The sequence below is a fragment of the Trachypithecus francoisi genome, unplaced genomic scaffold, assembly GCF_009764315.1.
Source record: "Trachypithecus francoisi isolate TF-2019V2 unplaced genomic scaffold, Tfra_2.0 Lachesis_group16, whole genome shotgun sequence".
In the NCBI taxonomy this organism is placed as follows: domain Eukaryota; kingdom Metazoa; phylum Chordata; class Mammalia; order Primates; family Cercopithecidae; genus Trachypithecus; species Trachypithecus francoisi.
The window spans coordinates 27560859-27584049 of record NW_022681461.1 but is presented as its reverse complement, the minus strand read 5'-3'; the positions used below and the strand labels follow the sequence as shown (position 1 = coordinate 27584049).

The 23191-nt window shown below is 40.0% G+C and overlaps 1 protein-coding gene and 1 long non-coding RNA gene across 4 annotated transcripts in view; one reads left to right on the top strand and one right to left on the bottom strand.

The window, feature by feature from the left end:
• Nucleotides 1-23191, bottom strand: part of LOC117098487 — a 53558-nt gene that overhangs the window by 1352 nt on the left and 29015 nt on the right. Inside the window, exon 5 of the long non-coding RNA XR_004443433.1 lies at nucleotides 9811-9946. This is a non-coding gene — a long non-coding RNA (uncharacterized LOC117098487). The remainder of the gene's footprint in view (nucleotides 1-9810; nucleotides 9947-23191) is intronic.
• Nucleotides 1-23191, top strand: part of MAMDC2 (MAM domain containing 2) — a 183422-nt gene that overhangs the window by 157255 nt on the left and 2976 nt on the right. For all 3 annotated transcript variants that reach the window (XR_004443432.1, XM_033237121.1, XM_033237122.1), the window contains exon 12: nucleotides 11290-11549. Coding sequence is in view for 2 of the 3 variants with exons in the window: in XM_033237121.1 (XP_033093012.1) it covers nucleotides 11290-11549 (260 nt within the window). In the remaining variant the exon portion in view is untranslated. The remainder of the gene's footprint in view (nucleotides 1-11289; nucleotides 11550-23191) is intronic.

Below are 23191 nucleotides of genomic sequence, written 5' to 3'. Positions count from 1 at the left end.
TCTCCTATATCCTTCAATCTTTCCATAGCTTATTTTTTATGTTAGTTTCTGACATTGCCAGATTCTACTTATACAGAGAAGGCTTCTGTGACAAGCTTTTTAAAAAATTGGTGGTAAAATACACATAACATACTTTAACCATTTTTAAGTGTCTAATTCAGTGGCACTGAGTCTATTCACATCATTGTGCAACCATCACCACCATCCATCTCCAGAGCTTTTTCTTCATTTCCCAAAACTGAAACTCCATACCCATTAAACAATAACTCCTCATTTATGACAGCCTTTTAAAATCACTTAAAAGTATAATGCAAAAAGAGAAATTTTAGAGCGACAACTTCTAAAGTTGTTCTTCACAAAACATTGGTATATTTTTTCCCTGATTTTTAAGAATTCTTTTCCAGCTAATGAATGCAGCTAGCTGTTCATTCCACACAGCCTCTCCATGCAGGCCACTCAGGCTCCTTCCCTACCCTGCAAAAGAGCCACGAGACTGCAGGAACAGCTGCTTCGCAGTCAATAATTATGGATGTGTGTGTGTGTGTGTCTCAACACATCACAGTTGCTGTGCAAAGAACAGATGGCACCCTGATCTCCCAATAGATCCACTGGAACCGCTATTTTCAATGTTAAACAATGACCCATAGAGAGAATGTAATTTATTTGCTCCAGTTAATAATCCCTTCCACAGACGGAATCCTTCACGTGCAAGAAAATGTGAATTGTTATGAAGCTTCAACACTGGGGCTTCCTGGCTCCCATCCAGAACTTTTGTTTGCTGAGACAGACAGTGCTTGAAGATGTAATGTGGTAAAACTTGTCAACAAACAGGGCTTTTCTCTGCTTTCCAAACACATGTGAGGCAGAGTGGCTCTCCGTGAAGTTCTGATCTTTTCTGGGGAAAGCAAGTGTCATATGCAAGTCAAGAAGAAAAAATATTTGTCATCAAAAGGAACAACTGGTTTGTGCATCAGAGGGCATACTCCGATTCATTGATAAATGTCTTAAAATTATGTTTAGGTAAGATGTTTGTCTAGATTGCTCTACATAGGTATTGCTTTATACCTATGTGTACATAAAGTAGTCCTCCCTTATCCACAGGTTCACTTTCCAACTCAGAGTTTCAGTTACTCTCAGTCAATGGCAATCTCAAAATATTAAATGGGAAATTCCAGAACTGGCCAATTTATAAGTTTTAAATTGGGCACCAGAGTATTGTTATAATTGTTCTATTTTATTGGGAGTTATTGTTGTTAATCTCTTACAGCATCTAATTTATAACAAAATTTATCACAGGCATATGTGTATAGGAACAAACGTAGTCTATACAGCACAATTATACAATAAGCAACATACGAGACTTCCTTTCATTTTGGGGGGGATGTATCTTTGTTATTATTACACTTTAAGTTCCAGGGTACATGTGCACAACGTGCGGGTTACCTATGTATACATGTGCCATGTTGGTGTTCTGCACCCATTAACTCGTCATTTACATTAGGTATAACTCCTAATGCTATCCCTCCCCCATCTCCCCACCCTACGACAGGCCCCGGTGTGTGATGTTCCCCACCCTGTGTCAAGTGTTCTCATTGTTCAATTCCCACCTATGAGTAAGAACATGCAGTGTTTGGTCTTCTGTCCTTGCGATAGTTTGCTAGAATAATGGTTTTCAGCTTCATCCATGTCCCTACAGAGGGCATGAACTCATCCTTTTTTATGGCTGCATAGTATTCCATGGTGTGTATGTGCCACATTTTCTTAATCCAGTCTATCATTGATGTACATCTAGGTTGGTTCCAAGTCTTTGCTATTGTGAATAGTGCTGCAATAAACATACATGTGCATGTGTCTTTATAGCAGCATGATTTATAATCCTTTGGGTATATACCCAGTAATGTGATGGCTGGGTCAAATGGTATTTCTAGTTCTAGATCCTTGAGGAATAGCCACACTGTCTTCCACAATGGTTGAACTAATTTACAGTCCCACCAACAGTGTAAAAGTATTCCTATTTCTCCACATCCTTTCCAGCACCACCTGTTGTTTCCTGACTTTTTGATGATCACCATTCTAACTGGTGTGAGATGATATCTCATTGTGGTTTTGATTTGCATTTCTCTGATGGCCAGTGATGATATTTTTCAACATGTCTATTGGCTGCATAAATGTCTTCTTTTGGGAAGTGTCTGTTCATATCCTTCATCCACTTTTTGATGGGGTTGTTTGATTTTTTCTTGTAAATTTGTTTAAGTTCTTTGTAGATTCTGGATATAATATCAGATGGGAAAAATGTAAAAATTTTCTCCTATTCTGTAGGTTGCCTGTTCACTCTGATGGTATTCTTTTGTCATGCAGAAGCTCGTTTAATGAGATCTCATTTGTCAATTTTGGCTTTTGTTGCCATTGCTTTTGGTGTTTTAGTCATGAAGTCTTTGCCCATGCCTATGTCCTGAATAAATTGCCTAGGTTTTCTTCTAGGGCTTTTATGGTTTTACGTCTAACATTTAAGTCTTTAACCCATCTTGAATTAATTTTTGTATAAGGTGTAAAGAAGGGATCCAGTTTCAGCTTTCTACATGCGGCTAGCCAGTTTTCCCAGCACCATTTCTTGAATAGGGTAATCCTTTCCCCATTTCTTGTTTTTGTCAGGTTTGTCAAAGATCAGATGGTTGTAGATGTGTGGTATTATTTCTGAGGGCTCTGTTCTGTTCCATTGGTCTATATCTCTGTTTTGGTACCACTACCATGCTGTTTTTATTATTGTAGCCTTGTAGTATACTTTGAAGTCAGGTAGCATGATGTCTCCAACTTTGTTCTTTTGGCTTAGGACTGTCTTGGTAATGTGGGCTTTTTTTTGGTTCCATATGAACTTTAAAGTAGTTTTTTCCAATTCTGTGAAGAAAGTCATTGGTAGCTTGATGGGGATGGCATTGAATCTATAAAATACCTTGGGCAGTATGGCCATTTTCCCAGTATTCATTCTTCCTATCCATGAGCATGGAATGTTCTTCCATTTGTTTGTGTCCTCTTCTATTTCATTGAGCAGTGGTTTGTAGTTCCCCTTGAAAAGGTCCTTCACATCCTTTGTAAGTTGGATTCCTAGGTATTTTATTCTCTTTGAAGCTATTGTGAATGGGAGTTCACGCATGATTTGGCTCTCTGTGTGTCTGTTATTGGTGTATAGGAATGCTTGTGATTTTTGCACATTAATTTTGTATCCTGAGACTTTGCTGAAGTTGCTCATCAGCTTAAGGAGATTTTGGGCTGAGACAATGGGGTTCTCTAAATATACAATCATGTCATCTGCAAACAGGGACAATTTGACTTCCTCTTTTCCTAATTGAATACCCTTTCTTTCTTTCTCCTGCCTGATTGCCCTGGCCAGAACTTCCAACACTATGTTGAATAGGAGTGGTGAGAGAGGGCATCCCTGTCTTGTGCCAGTTTTCAAAGGGAATGCTTCCAGTTTTTGCCCATTCAGTATGATATTGGCTGTGGGTTTGTCATAAATAGCTCTTACTATTTTGAGATATGTCCCATCAATACCTAGTTTATTAAGAGTTTTTAGCATGAAGGGCTGTTGAATTTTGTCAAAGGCCTTTTCTGCATCTATTGAGATAATCATGTGGTTTTTGTCTTTGGTTCTGTTTATATGCTGGATTACGTTTATTGATTTGTGTATGTTGAACCAGCCTTGCATCCCAGGGATGAAACCAACCTGATCATGGTAGATAAGCTTTTTGACGTGCTGCTGGATTTGGTTTGCCAGTATTTTATTGAGGAAATTTGCATCGATGTTCATCAGGGATATTGGTCTAAACTTCTCTTTTTTTTGTTGTCTCTCCATCAGGCTTTGGTATCAGGATGATGCTGGCCTCATAAAATGAGTTAAGGAGGATTCCCTCTTTTTCTGTTGATTGGAATAGTTTCAGAAGGAATGGTACCAGCTCCTTTTTGTACCTCTGGTAGAATTTGGCTGTGAATCCATCTGGTCCTGGATTTTTTTTGGTTGGTATGTTATTAATTATTGCCTCAATTTCAGAGCCTGTTACTAGTCTATTCAGGGATTCAACTTCTTCCTGGTTTAGTCTTAGGAAGGCATATGTTTCCAGGAATTTATCTATTTCTTCTAGATTTTCTAGTTTATTTGCATAGAGGTGTTTATAGTATTCTCTGATGGCAGTTTGTATTTCTGTGGGATCGGCGGTGATATCTCCTCTATCATTTTTTATTGTGTCTATTTGAATCTGTCTTTTTTTCTTTATTAGTCTTGCTAGAGGTCTATCAATTTTGTTGATCTTTTCAAAAAAATCAGCTCCTGGATTTAGTGATGTTTTGAAGGGCCTTTCGTGTCTGCATTTCCTGAATTTGAATGTTGGCCTGCCTTGCTAGGTTGGGGAAGTTCTCCTGGATAATATCCTAAAGAGTGTTTTCCAACTTGGTTCCATTCTCCCTGTCACTTTCAGGTACACCAATCAAACGTAGATTTGGTCTTTTCACATAGTTCTATATTTCTTGGAAGCTTTGTTCATTTCTTTTTACTCTTTTTTCTCTAAAGTTCTCTTCTCGCTTCATTTCATTCATTTGATCTTCAATCACTGATACCCTTTCTTCCACTTGATCGAATCGGCTACTGAAGCTTGTGCATGCATCACGTAGTTATTGTGCCATGGTTTTCAGCTCCATCAGGTCACTTAAGGTCTTCTCTATGCTGTTTATTCTAGTTAGCCATTCGTCTTATCTTTTTTCAAGGTTTTTAGCTTCTTTGCGATGGGTTTGAACATCCTCCTTTAGCTAGGAGAAGTTTGTTATTACCGATCATCTGAAGTTTTCCTTCTCTTAACTCGTCAAAGTCATTCACCGTCCAGCTTTGTTCCGTTGCTGGTGAGCAGCTGCATTCCTTTGGAGGAGAAGAGGTGCTCTGATTTTTAGAATTTTCAGCTTTTCTGCTCTGTTTTCTCCTCATCTTTGTGGTTTTATCTACCTTTGGTATTTGCTGGTGATGTACAGATGGGGTTTTGGTGTGGATGTCCTTTCTGTTTGCTAGTTTTCCTTCTAACAGTCAGAACCCTCAGCTGCAGGTCTATTGGAGTTTGCTGGAGGTCCACTCCAGACCCTGTTTGCCTGGGTATCACCAGCAGAGGCTGCAGAACAGCAAAACTGCAGAACGGCAGATGTTGCTGCCTGAGTCTTCCTCTGGAAGCTTTGTCTCAGAGGGGCACCCAGCTGTATGAGGTGTCAGTCGGCCCCTACTGGGAGGTGTCTCCCAGTTAGGCTACTCGGGGGTCAGAGACCCACTTGAGGAGGCAGTCTGTCCATTCTCAGATCTCAAACTCTGTGCTGGGAGAACCACTATCTCTTCAAAGCTGTCAGGGACATTTAAGTCTGCAGAAGTTTCTGCTGCCTTTGTTTAGCTATGCCCCAGAGGTGGAGTCTACAGAGGCAGGCAGGCAGCCCTCCTTGAGCTGCAGTGGGCTCCACCCAGTTCCAGCTTCCTGGCTGCTTTGTTTACCTACTCAAGCCTCAGGAATGGTGGACGCCCCTCCCAAGCCCCGCTGCTGCCTAGCGGTTCAATCTCAGACTGCTGTGTTAGCAGTGAGGGAGGCTCTGTGGCTGTGGGACCCTCCAAGCCAGGGGCGGGATATAATCTCCTGGTGTGCCGTTTGCTAAGACTGTTGGAAAAGCACAGTATTAGGGTGGGAGTGTCCTGATTTTCCAGGTACCATCTGTCACGGCTTCCCTTGGCTAGGAAAGGGAATTCTCTGACCTCTTCCACTTCCCAGGTGAGATGATGCCCCACCCTACTTCAGCTCACACTCCATGGGCTGTACCCACTGTCCAACAAGCCCCAGTAAGATGAACCTGGTACCTCAGTTGGAAATGCAGAAGTCTCCCATCTTCCGTGTCGCTCACGCTGGGAGCTGTAGACTGGAACTGTTCCTATTTGGCCATCTTGGAACCTCCTCCTCCTATTTTATGGTACTAAATACAAAGGTTTCTGGAACTGGAAACCTTAGTGAATAGTTTCAGCTTGATACCTGCGGCCCAGAGGTGCATAAACTGAAAGCATAGTAGACTTCAGGAGTCACATCTGTAGAGGTATGTATGGTCCAAAGAACAGATGGTTAGAGGAGGCTATGCAGGCCATCCCTGATTTAGTTAGAGTCCCAACCTGTTGGGAAGAACTGGGCAACCAGACTAGTGCTTCACCCTCACAAAGTAAATGAATTAGTCCATTGTGCCCACGAAAGAAAGAAGTCAATCAAATGATCCTGGGGATAATTAAGAGTTTTCCTGTCTTCCAGAATCTCAGAATAATCCTGGTCAAGACTTGTACTGTTACCAGTAGGAATGCACAACCATCATCCCTAAACAAAAGACAATTCTTAGGTCATCTCTCTCATGTTTAATTCATTGCTTCCCTTCCATTTTGAAAAGACTTCATGTTTCAGGGCCCTTAGTCTCTACTTACCAGTTCCCCAGTGACAGCATCTTCAGAGGAGCTTTTCCCCACTCTTGAGAATTTCATCTATAGCTAAGGTCCTTTACCTGGGATTCAAGTGGGCCTTTTCAGAGCTCCAAAGCTAGGTGTGAAAATTTTTTTCTTGTCTTAAAAATTACTTTTGGGAGGAAATGTTTTTTAAGTTAAATGTATTAGGGTACTGTTTGCATCTACCATGCTACTAACTTATGTGTAGGATAGCATGGGATTCCTTTGTAAATAGTTAAGTGATATACTATGGTCATTTTCATGCCTTGATCTCTCTTTCCATGGAATTAAATTAGACACACCCTTCTGTTAGGATTATGTATATCTGTATTATTGTTTACATTGACCTAACTTAAGTTAGAAAATGTTAAAGAAAATATGTACAGGCCGGGCGCGGTGGCTCAAGCCTGTAATCCCAGCACTTTGGGAGGCCGAGACGGGCGGATCACGAGGTCAGGAGATCGATACCATCCTGGCTAATACGGTGAAACCCCGTCTCTACTTAAAAATACAAAAAACTAGCCGGGCGACGAGGCGGGCGCCTGTAGTCCCAGCTACTCGGGAGGCTGAGGCAGGAGAATGGCGTGAACCCGGGAGGCAGAGCTTGCAGTGAGCTGAGATCCGGCCACTGCACTCCAGCCTGGGTGGCAGAGCAAGACTCCGTCTCAAAAAAAAAAAAAAAAAAAGAAAATATGTACAAAAGAAAAAGGTTCCTTTCATCGCTGAATGTGCAAAAACCCTGTGCTTCTTGTGGACCAATTTGCTTGCCAGTGAAAGAATGAAGGTAATGAACTCAAAGAATTATCTTATGTGTTCATTTTAAAAATACTTCTGATAGTGTAGAACTTGTTCAAGATAATTTGCTTTGATAAGACTTTAATTTTACCACAACTTGGATTTGTTCTAGTTTGCCTTGAAGCATCATAGTCAAGTGAATATCTCATTGCCAAGAACTTCCCACATTTGGAGTGACTGTGGTGGAGCTATGTGCCCTAGAAATGGTCAAATTGGTTTGTGCTTAGAGCTGTGGGGAAAAAAATGCATTCATTCATCCATTCAACAGATATTAATGAGCGTCTGTTATGTTCCAAGCACTGTTATAGGACCTGGGAATGTGGCAGTGAACTAAACAAGAAAAAAATCTCTGCTCTTGTGAATTCTAAAGGAAACAGGCAAACATAAAAATAAGAAAATTATACAGTATATTAAGAGGCAGTTAACTATGGAAAACATATTAAATTAGGGTATAGGGAATGAGGAGTGCCAGGGAAAAGGGATTGCAATTTGGAATAGTATAGTCAGAACAGGTCTAATGGAAAAGGTAACATCTGAGCAAAGACTTAAAGGAGGTAAGAGAGTGAGACCTGAGAATATCTAGAGGAATAGCCAGGGTTAGCACACACAAAGGCCTTGAGGCAGCAGCATACCTGCCATATTCCAGGAATAATACAAAGGCCAGTGTGGCCAAGCAACACAGTGAGTGAGGAGAAAGCCAGTAGGAATGAGAGAGGTAAGAGAGTAGGTGGGAGATTATATAGGATTCTAAAGCCAATTGTAAGGACTTCAGCTTTTACTCTGAAATGCTGAGCCAATGGAAGGATTTAAACGAGTGGTTACGATTTTGCTTTTGCTTTAGAAGGAGCACTATGAATACAGTTTTGAGACGAGATTGCAGGGGACCAGAGTAGAAGCAGACAGAGTAGTTGGGAAGCTGTTGCATTAATCCAAGCAAGAAATGATAGCAGCCTGGACCAGGTTGATAGCAGTGGAGGTGATAAGAAGAGAAGTGACTGGATTCTGGATGTATTTTAAAGGTAGACCCAATGGGAATTCCTGATAGCCCTGATGTGGAGAAGCAGAGAAAGAGAGTAGTGGTGTACAACTCACAGGTTTTGGGTGTGAACAACTGAACATTCAGTCTACTTCAGGCTGTTAGGAAGTTGAGTTTTGAATATGTTCAGTGTGAGATGTCTACCTGACAGTAAGTGGAGATGTCCATTTGACAGTTTGAATGAGTCTAGATTTCAGCAAAAAGGTTGAAAATTTAAATCTGAGATATAACAACATATTTGGTATTTAAAGCCCTGAAACAAGATGAGATCATCAAAGTAGTAAGAATAGTGAAGTAAAAACTGGACCTTGGGGTACTCCAGGGTCAAGAGGTCAGGAAAGAGAGAGTGGAACTGGCAAAAGGTAACCAGTGAGGGAGGAGAAAAAGCAGGAGAATACAATGTCTTGCAAGCCAAGGTAAGAATGTAATTCTACTTTCTGAAGTGGTAAACCACTATGTCCAATGTTACTGATGGTACAGAAATGACAAAGACTGAAAACTGACCACTGGATTTCGTAATAAGGATGTCACAGGTGAGCACTCCAGAACACTGATAGGTTTTTTTGCTATTATTTTTAAGCAGATCATGGGAAAGTTGGCAGCTATGCCATTTCCCTTAAGCCTGCATCTGGATGAAACTACTGCCAATGAGATGAAAAGTTGAAGTTGACTGGATGTCAAATGTAACATACCAGATCAAAGATACTCCCATAATTTCGATTTCTTATTTAAATCAAGTAGCCTTCTAATTAAAATTTACTTTTGAACTGGGCTGAAATATATGTAGTCTTTAGAGTATCCTAAAGGAGGTTTTGATTTCTACTTGTTCACTGCATTCAGGAATCCCCAGCTAGTGGAGCCTTTGGTGGCAGCATGCCTTGATAACAGGCAACCTGAAGTGACAGACACAGAACTCCGCTCTGATTCTGCTTCTTTGGGGCAACATCATTCCTTAGATGTGACTGGTTGATGCAGGCCACATCCTGTGAGTCAGCCCAGTTTTGCAGGGTGAAAACTTTATAGAGTAAAACACTGGGGAAAGCTGTTACACAGTGCCCACAATTTATTAAGACCAATGATACTTTCTCCCACTGTTTTAATAAGTCTATAGAACTCAGATTTGTGTTTGTAGAAATAAGAAAAAGAGAATGGAGAAAGACCTCTCAGGCACATAGAGGGGACTTCCAACCAATTCTTGTAGGGATATCTTGATTGCCATACTTTTGGAAATGATTAGAATTCATCGATTAAACTTCGAACTATAAAGAACCCATTTCATTTGCATGTATTATTTGGGATCTCTTTATTTTTCCTGTTGATTTGGTCACCAATTTCTGCATGAAATAATGAGACGTATGATACTTTGTAAAGATTACTTTTTATATCATATATGTAAAAACAAATCAAAATTGGCAAAACGTGGTGTTTGCTTGGGCTGCCATAACAAAACATCATAGATTAGGTGGTTTAAACAACAGAAATTTACCTATCACAGTTGTGGAGGCTGTAAAGTCCAACATCAACGTGCCAGCTGTTTCAGTTCCTGGTGAGGGCTCTTTTCCTAGCTTGCAGACAGGCAACATCTTGCTGTGTGCTCACATGGCCTTTCTTGGTGTGTGCATCTGAAGAGAGAGAGACAGAACAAGCTCCCTGGTGTTTCTTCTTATAAGGGCACTACTGTCATCAGGAGAGCTTCAGCCTCATGACCTCATTTAGCCCTAATTAGCTCCCCAGTGCCCCATCTCCAATTACTATCACACTAGGGTTAGGGCTTCAACATATGAATTTGGGGAGACACATACATTCATTCCAAACACAAATGTAACACCGAACAAAGCAACAAAGTTGTATGCAAACTTTCTTTGTATATTTTTCAAGTAGCGGAGGTCTAAACTTTTCATCAAGTGATCAAAGGTTAACAACTACTGATGTAGAGTTCAGGGCCTTTTTTAAAATGGGCCTCAGATGCACAGAATTATATTACCAGTGAGCTACTCTAGAAAAGATCTCTTGCATTACTATTCATATATAGTTTTACTTCAGTGACATGATAGTGATTGTTTAACATAAACTGGCTCTCTTTGGGAAGGATGTGCTGACTTGTATACATGTCCAGTTTCTGTGGTGTAAATAGTCCCATCATGGCCCATTTCCGGCTACCAACGTGAAGTCACTTGGAGCTGAAAGAGGATGCATACAATGGGCTATCGGAAGCCCGTTGAAGTTGGCTGCAGCACACCACTGCCCTATCTTCATGCCGACTAATCCTGTTTCTGCCTGAAACCAATACATTTTAAAATAGCAATAAAATAAAATTAGAAAAGGAAATTGGAAAAGCAATTTTAAAATATTACAGAATATGTTTTCAAGACTAAAAAAAAGTGACACGAACCATTTTAGAAACTGAGCAGGACAGGAAACAAATAATGGAATATGCATGACATGTGAGTGTATGTCATTATGTTACTTAATACTCACAATTCTGTAGCACAGGTATTAACCCTTATCTTAAAAAGATGAATGTAAGTTCAGAGATTATTCATTAGACCAGAATCACATAGACAACAAATATTAGAGTCAAGACTTGAACCCAGATCTACCTGACTACAAAACCCATTCTCTCTCTCTCTCCAAACCAATGTCTGGAAGCTTTAGAATATTGTCCATGAATGAGTAATATAAATTCTGATGTGTTAATCACTGTATCAGTGGCATAATACTGGTATATTAATTAGCTCTATACAAGATACAAATTAAACTGAATTATAAATCATTTAAGAAATCATTTTGCTGGTCTCATTTTTGTAACTTATTTTCCTTAGATAATATGTATTCTTCAAAATTATAAAACCCTTTATCAATACTTTTAGGTCATCTTGACGCGACACTCTGAAAGAACATTATGGAAGGAGAAAATGTAATTTGTGTCCTTTTTAACAATACCTGCTTTTGCATTCACCTCAAGGCTACTACATGTACATTGAGGCCTCCCACATGGTGTATGGACAAAAAGCACGCCTCTTGTCCAGGCCTCTGCGAGGAGTCTCCGGAAAACACTGCTTGACCTTTTTCTACCACATGTATGGAGGGGGAACTGGCCTGCTGAGTGTTTATCTGAAAAAAGAAGAAGACAGTGAAGAGTCTCTCTTATGGAGGAGAAGAGGTGAACAGAGCATTTCCTGGCTACGAGCACTGATTGAATACAGCTGTGAAAGGCAACACCAGGTAAGCCAAGAGAGGTAAGAACTAAGCAATGGAAAACATGTAGGAGCTTCTGATGTTCTTTCTTATTCTTGCTACCAAAGATAATATTTTGTTCTTTTTCAGCGTCATAGATAAAGGCAGGATTAAGAAGAAGTAAACATAATTAGTCTATACATTGATTAAATCTAAGCAGTGACAGGGAGAGAAAGTTTTGAGAATTTATGCATAAAGTGATTTTTTTGCAGTTCTATGATAAAAGTATATCTATTTTTGTCTTGATACATTATGGGTGTCAAGTATATTTCTATGTATCATACAAATCTCCAAAACCAAGTCTTTTCTTCTAAATATGGTATTACCTAATTAGTTGCAGCTGCATCTTTTACTCATTACCCACATACATGTAAGAGCTTTTGCCTTAAGCCTCTATTTAACAGTTAGTATGGTCCAAAGTTTTTTTTTTTTTTTTAATGCCTCTGACTCCATCACTGCATTGGTGCAAAAGAAACAGAGAGACTTGATCCTCAGTCCTCGGTCTCCCCCAGGTCCTCTCATGTGCTACAGAAGACGTCCATCCTAGATGTTCTCTATCATAAAGGAATCTGGGCAGCAATAGGAAACATCCTTTTAAATTCTAGTAGGTAGGGGTTGAACAGCCAGTCTAGCCTGGAGAACCACACCTGCCTTCTGATAGCCACAGATTTTACCTGCCTACCATGGGCCAAAGCTCCAGAAAGCTGTGGGAGATAACCTTCAGATTTCTGATGGTTCTTAAAATTGCTCTGTAGAATTCTCAAGTGTGACCTCCAACTAAAGGCACACCTTCCTATTCATTCTTTCTTCTGGCTGATAAACCTCCTGGATCAGCACTCTTTGTCTTTAACCACTGGCTGCCTAGTCTAAACCCAGATCTTCCTGGGAAGAGAGATCCAAATTAAGAGTTTTATTTTGCACTAACCTATGACCAAAAATAATTTTTTACAGATATAAATGGGATGGAATTGCAGAAGCTCAGATGGCTAAGTTGCAGTGCAATCAAAGGTGCTACATTGTTAAAGAGCAAATGACAGGGAAGATGAGCCATTATCTGGGAAAGGCCCATTATCCCAACATGGATAAACTGTCTAGACATTTGGCAAAGAATAACAGGTAGCTTCAGGAATAATTTTATAGTGATTTAATGTCTGTTCAAAAGAAGAAAGTGGATGGCTCAGGAACTTACTAATATAATTGATCATTATTCAGAGATGATGGATTAATTTTGTTAGGCTATTGGGGTACTCCTTCTCTATTCAAATGGTTCTCAAAGTGTGGTCCAGGTACCAGCAGCATCAGCAACACCTGAAATGCAAATTCACTTAATATGCAAATTCTCAGGCCCCACTTTAAAACTAATGAATCAGAAACTGAGGATTTGGGGGCCCCAGAAATGTTTTAATAAGCCCTCCAGGTGAATCTGCTGTATGCTAAAGATAGAGAATCTCTATGCTAAACTAAATGAATCTAAATCTTTGGGGATGACACCTGAGCACTGATTTTTTTGTTTAACTCTCAAGCGATACTGATGCACAAGTGCTCTAAGATTTGAGTTCTGGGGACAGGTAACTTCTTAGCATCTAGGCCTTGGGGATCAGACACATGGCCTTGCATATAATAGACTTACTGGGGAGGTAGTTATTTGAAATATTTTTTGAGTACAGAGTAGTGTGGCATCTGAAATGGCATCTAGGGCTCTTCAAATGATGCAGAATAGCCCTGGAGACTTCCAGCTCACAATCTGGGAAGAAGACTCCAGAATCCTCCCCCTTGGCTTAGAATGGAACAGATAAGAATCTCCTCTGGGTTAGTGATTCCCTCAGGAATCCAAATGATGGCAGGGAGACCAGGCTGAACTAGCTGCCCCAAAACATCCTAGTGTCTAATAAAACAGATACACTCATATGCACATAGATCAGCCAACTGCTACATGCCAGGCACTTACAGTGCTAAGAGCTGTACGTAAGTTCTTTCACCTGATCCTATTGCCCCATTTTTACAGGTGGGGAAAAGTAAATGTCTGGCTGATAAGTGGCTGAATGAGAACCAGATGTGCATGCTTCCAAAGTTTGTATCCCTAAACCACTGTTCTAACACTGCCTCCCACCATAGAAATTCCAAAATAATCCTCATTGGCCTGATGGTCACAAGCACTGCATGATTTTCAAGATATCTTTTACTGTCTGAGAAAGTTTATACATTCTCAAAATGCGGTAATAATTCCTAGTCAGCTGTGCTGACATTGCCAGAGTTAGAGTGAGAATCAAAGGACATTATGTACGTGAAAGGGTTTTATAAACTTTAAAGTATCAAAATAAGATATTATCACTGTTCTAACAATATATTCTCACCTAAGTCTCCCTAGTCACTAATTCATATCACCATGGCAGAACTGGTATTCTCAATAGCTACATCAGGCATCCAGACTGAGCTCCTGTTGAGATCAAAATATCTCATCTCAATAAATATGTATTGTCCATTTGCTATTCTAGGTGAAGATACTGCAATGAATACAATATATAAAGTTCTTATTTGTTTGGAGTTTACATTCTAGTGGGGAGGAGGTAGGAAAATGCAAGCCAAGGCCAGGCACAGTGGCTCATATCTGTAATTCCAGCACTTTGGGAGGCCAAGGTGGGAGGATTGCTTGAGGCCAGGAGTTTGAGATCAATATGGCAACATATTGAGACCTTGTCTCTAAAAAAAAAACCAAGCCAAACAACAAATAAATACGTATATATATGTGTATATATGTGTGTGTATGTATATACATGGGTGTATATATGTATATATGAATATATACATACACACATACACACGTATACATATATACATGTGTATATGTATATATGTATGTATGTGTATATACACATATGTATATATGTATATGTATGTATGTGTATATACACATATATGTATATATGTATATATATGAATGTGTATATATATAGAGAGAGAGAGAGTATAACATCAGATAATAAGTGCTATGAAGAAGTCAAGCTGAAACTGAGCTCATGGAAGTAGACAGTAGAATGATGGTTACCAGAGGCTGGGGGAAGCAGGAGGAGGGAATGGGGAGTTGTTGGTCAAAGGCTGCAAAGTTTCAGATAAACAGGAGGAATATATTTTTGAGATCTGTTGAACAGAGGATGACTGTAGTCAATAATGTATTGCATATTTCAAAATAACTAAGAAAGTAGACTTCACATCTTACCACAAAAAGTGATAAGTGAGGTGATGGATATGTTAATTAGCTTGATTTAATCATCCCACATTTTGTGTGCTTATGTATATATATAATAAATATCACATTGTACCCCATAAAGGTATAAAATTGTGATTTATCAATTAAAAATAAGAAGAAGGGGAGGGGAAATAAGAGGAAGAAGAAGTCAAGTTGATCAGGTGGTGAGGTCAAAGAAGTATCGTGATAATCATGAAAATCCTTAGAAGATGTGGTAGAGTTTGAAACTTATCCCAAAAGCAGTAAGACGTCATCATACAGCTTTAAGGTAACATCTGATTTTGAAGTGATCACTCCAGCTACTATCTGGAAACTATACTGTAATGGGACAAGGAGACTTTGGGGGCTGCTGCAGTAGTCCTGGCAAAAGGAGTGGTGGCATAGGCTATGCAGCAGAGGTGAGCAGATGTCATCAGAAGCCCACAAGACTTCTTATGTATAGAATGTGGAGTCTGAGGGAAAGGGAGATATCAAGATGACTCCAAAGCTTTTGGCATGAGCAGTTGCTAAAATGAATTCAGATATCATTTATTGAGATGAGGAAGACTTGAGACAGAGCAGACCTGGAGTAAGGGCAGTGTGTGCAGGAAGAAAATTAATAGACTCCTGGGGGGAAATGTTAAGTTTTTTATGTCTATTAGAAATCCAAATGGGTATAAGTAAATAACAGGATATGAGATGAGTTCAGGGAAGAGAACAGAGTTAGGGAAGTAAATGTGTACAGCATCAATGGGAAGTGGGCAGGTAGAGATGGTATTTAGAGTGTGGTAGTACTGCTGCCATTTGAGATTGATCCTTTGGGGATAATATGTGGGTGGCCTCCTGAAGGCATTCCACTCATTAGATTATCCCTGTGGGAAAAAGAAATGCACCAAATGGCAAATTTTTAATCATGCTCCCTCCTAAGGGATTTATTAGTGCTAAGCAGAAACTGACTCACTATTGATCAAAAGGATTCCTTGATTGCTGCTCCTCCCCTACTTTCATGACTTTTCTTCCTTAATTTCTTAGATTTTGATGCCATTGAAATAAAGTGTTATACAAATTCCCAGCTCACTGAAATATTTACATCCATCATATTATTAATTATACTGCTTAACAGTTACTAGGAATTTCTATGCACTGCATACTCAGCTAAGACTCAAGTTGGCCAGGTGCGGTGGCTCACACCTATAATCACAGCACTTTGGGAGGCTGAAGTGGGGGGATTTCTTGAGCCCAGGAGTTTGAGACCAGCCTGGGCAGCATGGCAAAACCCTGTCTCTTCTAAAAATACAAAAATTAGCCAGGTGTGGTGGTGCATGCCTATAGCCCCAGCTACTTGGGCACCTGAGGCAGGAGGATCACTTGAGCCCAGGAGGCAGAGGTTGCAGTGAGTTGAGATCCCACCACTGCACTCCAGTCTGAGAGCAAGACTCTGTCTCAAAAAAAAAAAAAAGATTCAGGTCTCCACAATTTCCTGTTTATGATGCCCATAGTAATTTTTTCTTGGTGCCCCAAGACCAAAAGAAACACCTAACAGTTTCATATATTAAGTATTTGGATTCAAAAAACTTCAGTATTTATGTTCTAACAACTTAGTAGCCATTTGAAAAAAATACTTAAAATAAAAATATTTTATCTAATTCTTAACCAAAATTATGTACTAACAAACAGAATGTATATACCTGTTGGGCACAAACTTCCCAACGTGGAATCAGATTGGATACACTACCCCTATTTTATATTCCACATTGATTTCTACATAATGCTTGCTTTTAATTGCAGCAGCTACCAAAAAACTCAGCTCAATGAAGACATGTTATCAAAAGGAATATAGGTCAATCCCATGTTAAAACTTTGACCTTGAGCTAGCAGGTCACATGGTGTCTGCTAAATACTGAATACTGCCTTGTTTCCCTTAAAATTTCCAACTATCCATAGCACCCCGTGAATGTACTTGGGCACCCTGGGGTACCTCAGCACACACTCTGGGAACCAAGGACATGTATTATCTTGTTTAATCCTACCTTTTGTTATGTTTATTATCTAAATAAACAAGTATTTGTTCAGTAGCTATTTGATTTCAATAGATTTGGTTAGTCTTAAAGTGCAAAGATAAGTCGGTTTAATCCTATTGTCAATGTAGAAAAAGAAAAGGTACTACTACATATTTATAATACAAGGGGGAAATCATAGTACTATAAAATGGTGATCACTACTGTACTAAGAAAATTCAGAGGAGAAAGTTGTATAAAATCAAGTGTTTGGCCAAATCATAGACTATTCAGAATATAATTCCTTCAGGTAATTTTATTATTCTTTTCATTACAGACTTGAAGGCCAAAAAAACAGATTTTATTGTTGTTCAGAGAACCAAAAGTCTTATTATCTGCACTCCTATCTAGATGTGTTAGGACATTTTTTTCCCTCTTCTTGCCATTTATTTGGATTCTCATTTAGGGTTGTGTATTAATCAGGATTCTCCAGAGAAACTGAACCAATAGAGGAGAGAGAAACAGAGAGACAGAAACAGAAGGTGAGAGAGAGAGAGAGATATGAAAGGGGATGTATTAAGGAAATTGGCTCATATAATTATGAAGGCTGAGATGTCCCATAATATGCTATATACAAGCTGGAGAACCAGGAAAGCTGGTACCATAGCTCAGTCCAAATCCCAAGGCCTGAGAACTAGAGAAGCCGATGGTAAAACTGTTAGTCTGCAGCCAAAGGCCTGAGAACCTAGGGTGCCACTGGTATAGTTCCAGAAGTCTGAAGACTGAAGAACCTAGAGTTCTGATGTCCAAGGGCAGAAGCAGACGGGTGTCCCAGTTACAGAAGAGAGAGAAAACTTGCTTCTCCTCTGCCTTTTTGTTCTATCTGCATCCTCAACCAATCTGATATTCCCCACTGACATTGGGTGAAGACAGATCTTCCTTTCTCAGTCCACCAATTCGAACGCCAATCTCTTTCAGAAACACCCTCACATACATACTGAGAAATAATACTTTACCAGCAATGTGGGTATCCCTTAACCCAGTCAAGTTGACACCTAAAATTCACCATCACAAGTTGGATCCTTAGAATTTTTATAAACAGGGGGGCATGCCCAAGATGGCTGAATAGGAACAGCTCCAGCTCCCAGCAGGAGCAACACAGAAGACGGGTGATTTCTGCAATTTCAACTGAGGTACTGGGTTCATCTCACTGGGTCGTGTCAGACAGTTGGCGCTGGTCCACAGGTGCCGCCCAACCAGCAAGAGCTGAAGGAGGGTGAGACATTGCTTCACCTGGGAAGCGCAAGGGGGAAGGGAATTCCTTTTCCTAGCCAAAGGAAATTGAGACATACAACACCTGGCAATTTGGGTAACTCCCATCCTAATACTGTGCTTTACCAAGGGTCTTAGCAAACGGCACATCAGGAGATTATATCCCACACCTGGCCTAGAGGGTCCCACACCCATGGAGCCTCCCTCATTGCTAGCACAGCAGTCTGAGATCTAACTGCAAGGCGGCAGCAAGGCTGGGGAAGGGGCGCCTGCCATTGCTGAGGCTAAAGTAGGTAAACAAAGTTCCCGGGAAGCTTGAATTGGGTGGAGCCCACTACAACTCAAGGAGGCCGGCTGGCCATTGTAGACTCCTCCTCTGGGGACAGGTCATAGCTAAACAAAAAGCAGCAGAAACCTCAGCAGAGGTAAACGCCCCTGTCTGACAGCTTTGAAGAGAGCAGTGGATCTCCCAGCATGGAAGTTGAGATCTGAAAACGGACAGACTGCCTGATCAAGTGGGTCCCTGACCCCTGAGAAGCCTAACTGGGAGATATCCCCCACTAGGTGCAGACTGACACTTCACACCTCACACGACAGGGTACACTCCTGAGACGAAGCTTCCAGAGCAAGAATCAGACAGCAACACTCGCTGTTCAGCAATATTCTATCTTCTGCAGCCTCTGCTGCTGATACCCAAGTAAACAGGGTCTGGAGTGGACCTCAAGCAAACTCCTACAGCAGAGGGTCCTGCTTGTTAGAAGGAAAACTAACAAACAGAAAGGACATCCACACCAAAACCCCATCAGTACATCACCATCATCAAAGACCAAAGGCAGATAAAACCACAAAGATGGGGAAAAAGCAGTGCAGAAAAGCTGGAAATTCAAAAAATCAGAGAGCAACTCCCCCTCCAAAGGAACGGCAGCTCATCGCCAGCAATGGAACAAAGCTGGATGGAGAATGACTTTGATGAGCTGAGAGAAGGCGGCTTCAGTCTATCAAAATTCTCAGAGCTAAAGAAGGAACTACATAACCAGTGCAAAGAAACTAAAAACCTTGAAAAAAGATTTGATGAATGGCTAACTAGAATAACCATGTAGAGAAGTCCTTAAAAGAACTGATAGAGATGAAAACCATAAGGCGAGAACCACGTGACCAATGCACAAGCTTCAGTAACCCACTCGATCATCTGAAAGAAAGACTATCAGCGACTGAAGATCAAATGAATGAAATGAAGCGAGAAGAGAAGTGTGGAGAAAAAAGAGTAAAAAGAAATGAACAAAGCCTCCAAGAAATATGGGATTATGTGAAAAGACCAAATCTACATCTGACTAGTGTGCCTGAAAGTGACGGGGAAAATGGAACCAAGATGGAAAACACTCTGCAAGATATCATCCAGGAGAACTTCCTCAACCCAGTAAGGCAGGACAACATTCAAATTCAGGAAATACAGAGAACACCACAAAGATACTCCTCTAGAAGAGCAACTCCAAGACACATAATTGTCAGATTCAACAAAGTTGAAACGAAGGAAAAAATGTTAAGGGCAGCCAGAGAGAAAGGTGGGGTTACACACAAAGGGAAGCCCATCAGACTAACAGTAGATCTCTCGGCAGAAGCTCTCCAAGCCAGAAGAGAGTGGGGGCCAATTTCAACATTCTTAAAGAAAATAATTTTCAACTCAGAATTTCATATCCAGCCAAACTAAGTTTCATAAGTGAAGGAGAAATAAAATCCTTCACAGACAAGCAAATGCTTAGAGATTGTCACCACCAGGCCTGCCCTACAAGAGATCTTGAAGGAAGCACTAAACATGGAAAGGAACAACAGGTACCAACCATTGCAAAAACCTGTAAAAATGTAAAGTCCATCAATGCGAGGAAGAAACTGCATCAACTAGCGAGCAAAATAACCAGCTAATATCATAAGGACAGGATCAAGTTCACACATAACCATATTGACCTTAAATGTAAATGGACTAAATGGTCCAATTAAAAGACATAGAATGGCAAATTGGATAAAGAGTCAAGACCCATCAGTTTGCTGTATTCAGGAGACCCATCTCACATGCAGAGACACACATAGGTTCAAAATGAAGGGATGGAGGAAGATCTATCAAGCAAATGGAAAACAAAAAACAGCAGAGGTTGCAATCCTAGTCTCTGATAAAACAGACTTTAAACCATCAAAGATCAAAACAGACAAAGAAGGCCATTACATAATGGTAAAGGGATCAATTCATCAGGAAGAGCTAACTATCCTAAATATATATGCACCCAATACAGGGGCACCCAGATTCATAAAGCAAGTCCTTAGAGACTTACAAAGAGACTTAGACTCCCATACAATAATAATGGGAGACTTTAACACCCCACTGTCAACATTAGACAGATCAACAAGACAAAGTCAACAAGGACATCCAGGAATTGAATTCAACTCTGCACCAAGCAGACCTAATAGACATTTATAGAACTCTCCACCCCAAATCAACGGAATATACATTCTTCTGCACCACATCACACTTATTCCAAAATTGACCATATAGGTGGAAGTAAAGCACTTCTCAGCAAATGTAAAAGAAGTGAAATTATAACAAACTATCTCTCAGACCACAGTGCAATCAAAATAGAACTCAGGATTAAGAAACTCAATCAAAACCGCTCAACTACATGGAAACTCAACAACCTGCTCCTGAATGACTACATAACGAAATGAAGGCAGAAATAAAGATGTTCTTTGAAACCAATGAGAACAAAGATACAACATACCAGAATCTCTGGGACACATTTAAAGCTGTGTGTAGAGGGAAATTTATAGCACTAAATGCCCACAAGAGAAAGCAGGAAAGATCTAAAATTGACACCCAAACATCACAATTAAAAGAACTAGAGAAGCAAGAGAAAACACATTCAAAAGCTAGCAGAAGGCAAGAAATAACTAAGATCAGAGCAGAACTGAAGGAGATAGAGACACAAAAAACCTCCAAAAAATCAATGAATCCAGGAGTTGGTTTTTTGAAAAGATCAACAAAATGATAGACTGCTAGCAAGACTAATAAAGAAGAAAAGAGAGAAGAATCAAATAGACACAACAAAAAATGATAAAGGGGATATCACCACCGACCCCACAGAAATACAAACTACCATCAGAGAATACTATAAACACCTCTACGCAAATCAACTAGAAAACCTAGAAGAAATGGATAATTTCCTGGACACTTACACTCTCTCAAGACTAAACCAGGAAGAAGTTGAATGCCTGAATAGACCAATAGCAGGCTCTGAAATTGAGGCAATAGTTAATAGCCTACCAACCAAAAAAAGTCCAGGACTAGATGGATTCACAGCTGAATTCTACCAGAGGTACAAGGAGGAGTTGGTACCATTCCTTCTGAAACTATTCCAATCAACAGAAAAAGAGGGAATCCTCCTTAACTCATTTTATGAGGCCAGCATCATCCTGATACCAAAGGCTGACAGAAGTACAACAAAAAAAGAGAATTTTAGACCAATACCCCTGATGAACATCGATGCAAAAATCCTCAATAAAACACTGGCAAACCGAATCTAGCAGCACATCAAAAAGCTTATCCACCATGATTAAGTGGGCTTCATCCCTGGGATGCAAGGCTGGTTCAACACACGCAAATCAATAAACATAATCCAGCATATAAACAGAACCAAAGACAAAAACCACATGATTATCTCAATAGATGCAGAAAAGGCCTTTGTCAAAATTCAACAGCCCGTCATGCTAAAAACTCTCAATAAATTCCGTATTGATGGAACATATCTCAAAATAATAAGAGCTATTTATGACAAACCCACAGCCAATATCATACTGAATGGGCAAAAACTGGAAAAATTCCCTTTGAAAACTGGCACAAGACAGGGATGCCCTCTCTCACCACTCCTGTTCAACATAGTGTTGGAAGTCCTGGCTAGGGCAATCAGACAAGAGAAAGAAATAAAGGGTATTTAGTTAGGAAAAGAAGAAGTCAAATTGTTCCTGTTTGCAGATGACATGATTGTATATTTAGAGAACCCCATTGTCTCAGCCCAAAATCTCCTTAAGCTGATAAGCAACTTCAGCAAAGTCTCAGGATACAAAATCAATGTGCAAAAATCACAAGCATTCTTATACACCAGTAACACACAAACAGAGAGCCAAATCATGAGTGAACTCCCATTCACAATAGCTTCAAAGAGAATAAAATACCTAGGAATCCAACTTACAAGGGATGGAAAGGACCTCTTCAAGGAGAACTACAAACTACCGCTCAGTGAAATCAAAGAGGACACAAACAAATGGAAGAACATACCATGCTCATGGATGGGAAGAATCAATAGTGTGAAAATGGCCATACTGCCCAAGGTAATTTATAGATTCAATGCCATCCCCATTAAGCTACCAATGACTTTCTTCACAGAATTGGAAAAAACTGCTTTAAAGTTCATATGGAACCAAAAAAGAGCCCGCATTGCCAGACAATCCTAAGTCAAAAGAACAAAGCTGGCAGCATCACGCTACCTGACTTCAAACTATACTACAAGGCTACAGTAACCAAAACAGCATGGTACTGGTACCAAAACAGAGATATAGACCAATGGAACAGAACAGAGGCCTCAGAAATAATACCACACATCTACAACCATCTGATCTTTGACAAACCTGACAAAAACAAGAAATGGGGAAAGGATTCCCTATTTAATAAATGGTGCTGGGAAAATTGGCTAGCCATAAGTAGAAAGCTGAAACTGGATGCTTTCCTTACTCCTTATACAAAAATTAATTCAAGATGGATTAGAGACTTAAATGTTAGACCTAATACCATAAAAACCCTAGAAGAAAACCTAGGTAAAACCATTGAGGACATAGGCATGGGCAAGGACTTCATGTCTAAAACACCAAAAGCAATGGCAACAGAAGCCAAAATTGACAAATGGGATCTCATTAAACTAAAGAGCTTCTGCACAGCAAAAGAAACTACCATCAGAGTGAACAGGCAACCTACAGAATGGGAGAAAATTTTTGCAATCTACTCATCTGACAAAGGGCTAATATCCAGAACCTATAAAGAACTCAATCAAATTTACAAGAAAAAAACCACCCCATCAAAAAGTGGGCAAAGGATA